This window comes from Poecilia reticulata, linkage group LG14 (assembly GCF_000633615.1).
Source record: "Poecilia reticulata strain Guanapo linkage group LG14, Guppy_female_1.0+MT, whole genome shotgun sequence".
Taxonomy (NCBI): domain Eukaryota; kingdom Metazoa; phylum Chordata; class Actinopteri; order Cyprinodontiformes; family Poeciliidae; genus Poecilia; species Poecilia reticulata.
Genome location: NC_024344.1, coordinates 3,722,015 through 3,730,433, shown reverse-complemented (window position 1 = coordinate 3,730,433; position 8,419 = coordinate 3,722,015). Strand labels below are relative to the sequence as shown.

The window sequence follows — 8,419 nt, the reverse complement described above, 5'->3', positions numbered from 1 at the left end:
ACCTGCAATAAAGCTGGGACTGTAGAGGAATCGCTGAAGAACAGCCCCCAATTTGCAAAAACGGCAAAGAAGAACAAAGAGAAAGAACTTGTTATTATAAGGGATGGAAAAGCCATCAGTTCACACTTTCCTTGCACTTGAATTCAAAAAGGAGATAATCTGACTGTGAAATATGTAAAAGCTGTAGAGTGGCCAATTTGTAAATAAAATCCACAGGTTGTTGTGCTCAGTGCTAGATGTTAGCAACTCATACCGCTCAAAGTTACAGTCTTTAAAATGCCTTACAACGTTCTTACTGGTTTGCTTTAGTGAATCCAGGTTTGATGTGGGTTTTCCATTTTTAGTTATTTTTTTTATCCGTGAAAGAGCGTCTCGAAAAAGGAGATTTTAATAAGTCAGCAACTAGGTCAACCGGAGTTGTAGCGAATGCGGCAGCTATTTTGTAAATTATGACTCAACATAGGGACCGTATTTCATTTTGAGTTCAAAAATACAGGATTTTAGCCGCTATACGGTAGTCATGGCAACTGTGGCCTGTTGCACGGCATTTTTGACCTGAATTTGTACAGAGAAGGAGGAGCTGCTTGCCAAATGCGTTTAAGGCACTTTTTAGAGTTGAAAATTAAAGTGAAACCCCCATAATACCAATACTCTAATATCACTGCATAATACATAAAATAGCTTAACTATTGGCTTTAGTACATTGGTATAAAATGGGCGAAGGAATGGAGGAAGTGGCAATGGAACAGGCACAAAATAGTAAAAACTGGAGGGAWATGATGCAGAGTCATCAGTGGAATATTTGAATAGAGCTGGAAATGAAATAAATCAACACTCGTATAAAAGGCTCTTTTTTCTGTATTTTATTGGTTTAGAGGTCATTCTAGGAAGTGACATAAGCCTGAGTTAGTACTGAGCTAGCGCTCACGAGGGCAACCTAATATACCTCCGGGCGGAAGAAAATGGATGGATGGATGGTCAGTTTGTTGCATTTTCCAACTGTGAGACCGCATTCCCGGGGTAGTCCTGAGAAGTGATGCTCCGAGTGTTAAGTTTATGACAGAAAGTGCTCTGAGTGTTAAGTTTATGACTAAAAGTAAGTTACCGCATTTAGCGTTCTATTTGTTCACTCTAGATTCAGTTATATGTGCGTTTCAGTATCTGTTACTGCTTTACGTCGAGATGTCGCGTTAGAGTAATTAAGGGCACGCGCTGTCAGTTGCCGCCATTGTGTAGAGATTTATCTGGCCACATGATGACGCCAAAGTGCTTATGTTAAATTCGGCCAAAGACTGTCTATTTGTAGGCTTCACTGAGTTTGTATAAGTTGAACTTGTATTGCTGTAATACATTAGCCTAATGGCAATTTATTGTTATTGCAGAGTGCTGGCAACACTGAGTATCGAGGCAAAATAAACCAGCTCACAGTTACAGCAAGTTTTGGTCTCATGTCCTCCTTCCTGTATCCTGACCGATACACTATCTTGTTAGCTGCAAATACCTACAAACCTAACCACAGTCTGTAACATTATCCTTTATTTCGTAACCTATTGATCACTGCTCAGGTAAGAATACATGATCAACAAAAGTATCCTAAGATGAAAGTCACTTACAGCAAAGAAATTGCAAGCTTATAAAGGCAGTGTGAATAAATGTGTGAGTAATTCACTTTGACCCAAGTCTGACAGCTGGAGGTCACAGAGAAAAGGTCTGGAGGTCACAGAGAAAAGGTCACGGTGAGCGAGTCTTCAGCCAGTTCCTCAGGTGCTCCACCTGGGCAGAGACGCTGCTCTTTGCTGTTCCCCCAGAAGCGCTGTACTGCTCCACGCTGCTCCGGTAGTCCCACACTGAAGACACATCACTTCCAAACAACGGGCTAAAGTTNATAATATATTAATTATATTATTATTATTGACTTCCTTACAGGAAACAGCAGATGATCATCCTCATCTAGACACAATAATTGCTGCTCTGGGTCAAGTAAAAAACAATGGTAAATATATTACTTTTTTACTTTAAAAACACAATAGCATGTCATGAATGTTGTTATTCTTCTTGGACTTGAAACTTGAATCCATGTACAGCGTCTGGTCCATCTTAAGAGATAAACACAATCTTAAATGTCTGCCTGATATGTAAAAGTGCTTTGTTACTCTACACCACACAGAGGGAAGTAGTTCAGTTGTGCTTGCTTGACTTTGACAACCTTAACATGATGAGTAATTCGGTGTGTTTCGGTTCAGTTACAAAATAAAAAAGGGGACCTAAACACCAACTCTGATAGATCATCAGTAGATCAGGTGTTTAAATTAGCTAATCTAAAACAGCTGTGGTAGATTAGCAGTATTAGCTAGCAGCTAATAATCTAGCTAATGTTCTCCCGCTGCTATATTTTTAGCAGCTATTAGATTAGCTAATAGCAGTGGTAGCTAATCTATCAAGTGATCGCTTATTAATTAACCCCAAATAAACATCAAACCTAAAAACACTAACGGACTGAATGTCCTGTTTTTTGTGTGGGAAATATTTGAGTATTTTTAAAATGTTGAACCCTGATACGTATGGTGACGTTGTTGTCAGTTGCTATGGCAACGAGTGTGCGTGTACCGTAGCAGAGACAGAAAGCGAGGGGGAATAAAGTGGGGTTTAGTTGTTCTTTAACGATTTTCTGCGTTATGTTCCTCTTTGCTAAGATTTTACTAAGTACTAACTTGATTTTTTTTTCTGGCTACTTCTTTATTTCTGACTGTGTTAAGGCAGCAGCACAGTGATTCCAAATTTTAGACTGAGTTACATCATCCCGGCAGCCACTGAGCTTCACAGTTACTACCGCTATGTGGGCTCCATGACAACTCCAGGATGTGAGCAGGCGGTTGCATGGACAGTGTTTCATAGGATGCTGTCAATCAGCAGTCGACAGGTGAAGAGTCGTTCAACATTTTATTCAGACTGTTATCTTAAAAACATACATTTTAAATATTTCTGCCGGTTAATGACCACCTATTTGCATTCAGAGTTGGGCAGTAACTAGCAACATTTACTCAGTTACACTCACTTGAGTAACTTTTTTGAGAAAATTTACTTTTATGAGTGTTTTACTACGCAGTRCATTTTACCATTACTTCTGTAAAAAAGGTAAAACTTGTTTTTCTKCAGTTGTTTCTTTTCTTTTTGTCAAAGTCTCATGTTTTCTTTCCTCTGCTCCCCAGCTGGACGYCATAGTTAAACAGTGCAGATTTTGGACAGGACAGCCCATGACAAACATCTTCAGACCCACACAGCCTCTGGATGGCAGAGTAGTTTACAGCTCCAAGTCAGGCGCCGCTCAGAAGAGAGCGAGCCAAATGTGTTTCGTCGTCCTCTCAGCYCTGTTCATKCCAATGATCCTGATACATATTATTTAGAAGATATAATCATATAATAGAAAAATCAATTTGTTTCAAATTACACAGCCTCCAATAGTTTTTATGTCATGATTCCTATGACAAGTTTTTCCTGTTACTCTTGAAGAAACCAATTCATAGAGCATGATTGTGCCACCATCTTCCAGCAAAGGTATGGTGTATGTTCTGTGTTTTTATTTTTAAATAAAAGAACCGCCATTTTATTTCTATTTTTAGATTTTAAAATAAAATAAAAAAAACATTAAACTTTTACCAAAAAAAGAGAGTATGTTTATATTGTCTTCAATAAAATAATACATATTAATGCAAAATCACAAAGTTCAATGCAGCATGTCTTTCAGAAAAAAAAAACAAAAAAAACAAACACAGAATCAGAAATTTTTAGGTGCATAAATTTAAGCCTGCCATATGTGCAATAAGAGTCTCCTACCTGAACAATACACTATGCACCACACCAAGCCACAGGCATCCAATAATATGCAAATAAATAAAAATACGCCAACTAAAGCATCAATGCATATATCRAGTAATATATCAACATATATTTTTAACAAAATAGACTGGCAACAGCGCACATAATTGAACAGACAATAGTTTAGCAAAACTTTTCTATGTTCCCCAGTTAAGGCCAAGCTCAAYCTCAATCTGCTCAAATCTATGTGAACAAATAAAAGAAAAAATATTCAGTAAAGTCTGAATGAGAATGTGATAAAAAAAAGTAGCACTCACCCATTATTTGTAAATAAAATAAGTCAGCAACTAGGTCAACCGGAGTTGAAGYGAATGCGGCAGCCATTTTGTAAATTATGACTCAACATTCTGAGTCCCACCGTCATTGTACACGTTAATTCTGATTGGCTGATAATTCTGTCTGTAGGAGCTAATTATCTTTTCCTGTTTATTGCCACCAGGGACCTTATGGACGTTACCACAGGGGCCGCGTTTCATTGGCTAATACCCATTTTACGTCACAGCGTCACAGACGGTCACGTGCGTGACCGTCTCACAAACACATGCTAACGTACATTGTGGACCGACAAAGTTTTTGCGTCAGGACTCGAAAAAGAATGGTTCYCCACTGTCAGTGGGGTATCTGTACAGGCGATGTCAGATACTGACAGATGCCTGATTGTGTTTGCGGAACTAAAATTCACAGATTTCCAAAATCTGAAACAGAATGTCTTGCTTGGATTAAAGCTTGTGCACGACCGCATTTGCAGCTCAACCGTCGTAAGATCAATAAAAACAAAGGAGTGTCTGCTGGTGTAAGTATTATTGCTTTGCTTTCTTTGTGTTTAGTGAATGAAAAAAAGAAAGTCAATAATAAACACATCCATTATGAAAACCTTTTAGCCAAGTACAGCATAATGGCAGTACCGATACAACTTCTACATCCTGAAGCCGGTCTGTTACACAGCCTTACATTAGCTGAACAGATCAATATGCAATGTGTACCGTATCTGACATACGTTAAAGATTTTATTTTACCTGAAAAGGCTTTTTATCGTGTTAGCCACGCTAGCACCGAATACCATGTATAAGTCCTAGGCACATTCGAACCCTCTAAACCACGAATGTCCGACTTACCCAGCCTTGCAAGAACAATAGGCGTCAGTGAACTTGTCCACAGCTATATTTATGCTGAGGATCTGCTGTGTTCCTCATCGACTGGTAGCATTTAGCTGCAACGCGCACAATGTTGGAGGCATCGCGTGGCTCAAACACCTTGATGTCGTCCAAAAAAGATGACATGAACTTGTTGGTTCCCCTGTCCATTGTCGTGGCTGATATTTTGTGAAAATCCGGCAGAAATGCTAAACTAATCGACTCAGAAATACTCCGCAGAGTCAGTTGAAATGAAAAATGCCATGTTTACACATAGAAGCTAAGCACCGCGAGGCTCTGCTTGTGAGACATGAAGTCACGTGGGACTTTCGAAGGGCGTTTCTGGGCGGAGCATGGTAAGGTCCATTTCATTTTGAAATTTAGCCACTATACTGTAGTCNAGAAAAAGTTTCATGCAATAAAAATACTTGCAACTATTTTAAAAATATTTTTAAACTTTAAAACGGGTCAATTTGACCCGCAACATAATAGGAGGTGACATAAAGCTTTATGGGACATTTAATGTAGATAAATGTGTGTTGTGAAATTATGTCTTTGTATGTTTAGCAGAAATTGCAGACTTTATATTTAGACTATTTTTCAATCATAAACTTCATTGTATTTTTTTGCAATTTTATGTGACTGAGCAATACTAAGAAACTGGAGAAAAATAAATGGTTTTCAAATAAAATATATAAAACCTTAGAAGTATTCAGACACCCTTGGTCAATTCTTTTTGGAACTTATCTACCAATTTTATCTAGAGACTAAGATTTTAGTTTTTATCAATGTTTTAATAATCKTTTTWACTAGGATTGAATTGTAAGTAATTCATTTTAAATCTATCTTTATGGCAGAATTGAGTATAGTGTACTGAACCGTACTGAATATTTTCAGTAGACAGCTTAAATTAATTTGAGCTGGAGGCTTTTTATTTTTTTAACAAAAGGTAATTTATTACATTAAATTTAATAAGTTTATACATTTAATACATGTATAAAGGATTTAAATTCTATGCAGGGTGTTCCTATGTGCCCATTTAGGAGTAAAAATTACCGACAGAAGGGGGCAGCACAAACCAAACACGTAGCTTTAAGTCAACGGAACGTTTGAGCAATTCTCCGGTTTCCTACGGAGTCTTTTAATAACGGACCAAAGCAGCGGGCGAAATGGAAGTGTAAGTTTCTCTTCTTTATTTTAATTTATTTTGTCTACGTAGCCATTTGAGTTGCAATTATATGTTACTAATCTTACARACTAATGGTGTAGGAAATGTTTTGGTTTCCGCTTAAATCCATCCTCAAGAAAACATTTAACACAATTTTAATGCTAATTGCGCTGGTTTTAAATTACTGGTTTATTTGAGTCATTTTGGGTTTGTGTTGTCAGATATTTAGCTTTTTCTCGTGGATTTAGAGTTGAATTTTAACACTTAACTAAATTTACTCTAATTATAGCAAATTATAAGATAAAACAAATGGCCACTTATAATAAACATTATCGCTGATGAAATMGCATATTTACATGYGTTTTAAGTAAAGCTCAGTTTATTTAAAAAGCACCAAATTATGTAAAAATAATGTCATTCCAATGCAAACTAATTGATATTCATTATACAGAGTCCAGTTGGGTTTTATATCAATTTGTATCAATGAATCCAATTGATTCTTGTACGGTCCARTCACATACACAAATTCAGATCACATGAATCACATATTAATATATTTGGTATAATGTTGAATATAAAATGTTATTTATCTAAGGAAGTTCAGTTAAATATGTATTAAGWCATTTATTTAAAAGGCTTARGGCGATGATAGAGAAAAAGCCAGAAGTGCTTGGCTAGCTTTGTTAGTTGCTTTGTTTAAAGGGGAAAAATCAGGTAAAAACAACACAATCCATTAGTACCATTGATTGGTGGGAAACAAAAAGGTGATAGATTTAATGATAACAGTAACTTCTTCAGTGGCTTTGTCCAGGAAGTAAACCAAAATAATCCTAGTTCTGGAAATTGCATGAAAAGTTGCTTGAAAGCAATGTCTAAAACGGAATCTGACTTCTCCATGTTTCTGTTCTTTATGAAATTTCATCTGACTTATGTCATTAAAATCAAGNGTGTTTACAGTTAATCAACTCGTAATAAGACCAGAGCTAGGTAGTGAGAAGTGTATTTTGAATTAATGACCACAGACCAAAGAAAATTGGTCTGTGTAAATTAAAATCTATTTTAATTTACAGTTTGTTTTAATCTGTTTAATCTATTTTAGTTCTTTGGTGTTTCCCTTAAGAAGTTAGRAAAGAAAAAAACAATAACAGCAAAACAACAAAACACAGCAGAACAATTCAGCAAAGACAGGTCAAACTGTGCTTCAGATTGATGTCTTGTTTCCTCCGATGATCCAACAGTTAATTCTGTTTCAGTGACCCACTGCTAATGCGCACGACAACATAGGCAGGTCATACCAAGTTGCGGGGTTGGCAATGTCCAGCAGAGGGCGTAGCTCCTACTGGATGGTCATTAAGTTCCGGGTTGGCTCGCCATCTCGTTCTCCTTAGGAAGATCCATTTCAGTGATGATCCGAGGCTCCTTAGTCCAAATCCCAGCCGAACGTAAAAAAAAAAAAGGGCCAAGTCCAGTTCCACAACACACAAAAGATGATCCCGAGCGCAGTCAAAGTGAGAAAAAAAAAACTCGTCTTAGACAGCAAGTCAGCTACGAGTGGTCAATTTCTCTTATCTGTCTTTTTTTCTTTTCAGCCCAATCCCGTTTTCTTCTGCGCTCTCTGCTTGCTTTACGCTCTCTCCTCTCCTCTCCCAGACAACGCAGCAACCCGATTGGCTGAAACTAGTCACATGGGTTATACATAAATGTGACCCTTCAGAATAAGAGAGTTCGCTGACAAAGCAAAACTGGTTTATACAGCTTCTCTAATCAATATTAAATATCAAATACAGCAATTATAATGTCTCTAATTGTTGCTCTTTTTTATATTAATATTTTTAACAGTTTTAAGATCGATTAATTCCCTATTTATTTTCCTATTTATTTACTTCCTATTTATCTAATTTACTATTATTTTTAAGAAGAGGCTATTTCAACCTGGGTTACATTTGCATGTGCCAAAGCAAATTATTTCTGAAAGTGAAAAAGATTTTATACCTCTAATTATTTATTACAACAGCTCAAAKTGAATGAAGTAGCTTTGGTGAAATGAATGAACCAAGTAAGCATTAAAATGATGATTCTTATTTAGAGTTCATGCTGTTCTCTCTACAAATGATCATGAATCTTCATCCCTTCGTGTAAACCAGTCCTACAACAAAACAAATATAAAGTAGATTTTTAACTAATCTTTTGTCTTACTCTGCCAAAGACACGACCTGCTTTACTCCTGATCAGCTCCAGACTG

General features: G+C 36.8%; 2 protein-coding genes across 2 annotated transcripts in view; both read left to right on the top strand.

The window, feature by feature from the left end:
• ca4c (carbonic anhydrase IV c) overlaps positions 1-3,447 on the top strand; it is a 28,921-nt gene extending 25,474 nt beyond the window's left edge. Inside the window, exons 6-8 of the mRNA XM_008427450.2 lie at positions 1,927-1,993; positions 2,757-2,920; positions 3,210-3,447. Coding sequence (XP_008425672.1) covers positions 1,927-1,993; positions 2,757-2,920; positions 3,210-3,404 — 426 coding nt within the window. The 3' untranslated portion in view covers positions 3,405-3,447. The remainder of the gene's footprint in view (positions 1-1,926; positions 1,994-2,756; positions 2,921-3,209) is intronic.
• A 2,677-nt stretch (positions 3,448-6,124) lies between these two features.
• The window catches only part of crcp (calcitonin gene-related peptide-receptor component protein), a 30,361-nt gene continuing 28,066 nt past the window's right edge, over positions 6,125-8,419 (top strand). Inside the window, exon 1 of the mRNA XM_008427447.2 lies at positions 6,125-6,186. Coding sequence (XP_008425669.1) covers positions 6,179-6,186 — 8 coding nt within the window. The 5' untranslated portion in view covers positions 6,125-6,178. The remainder of the gene's footprint in view (positions 6,187-8,419) is intronic.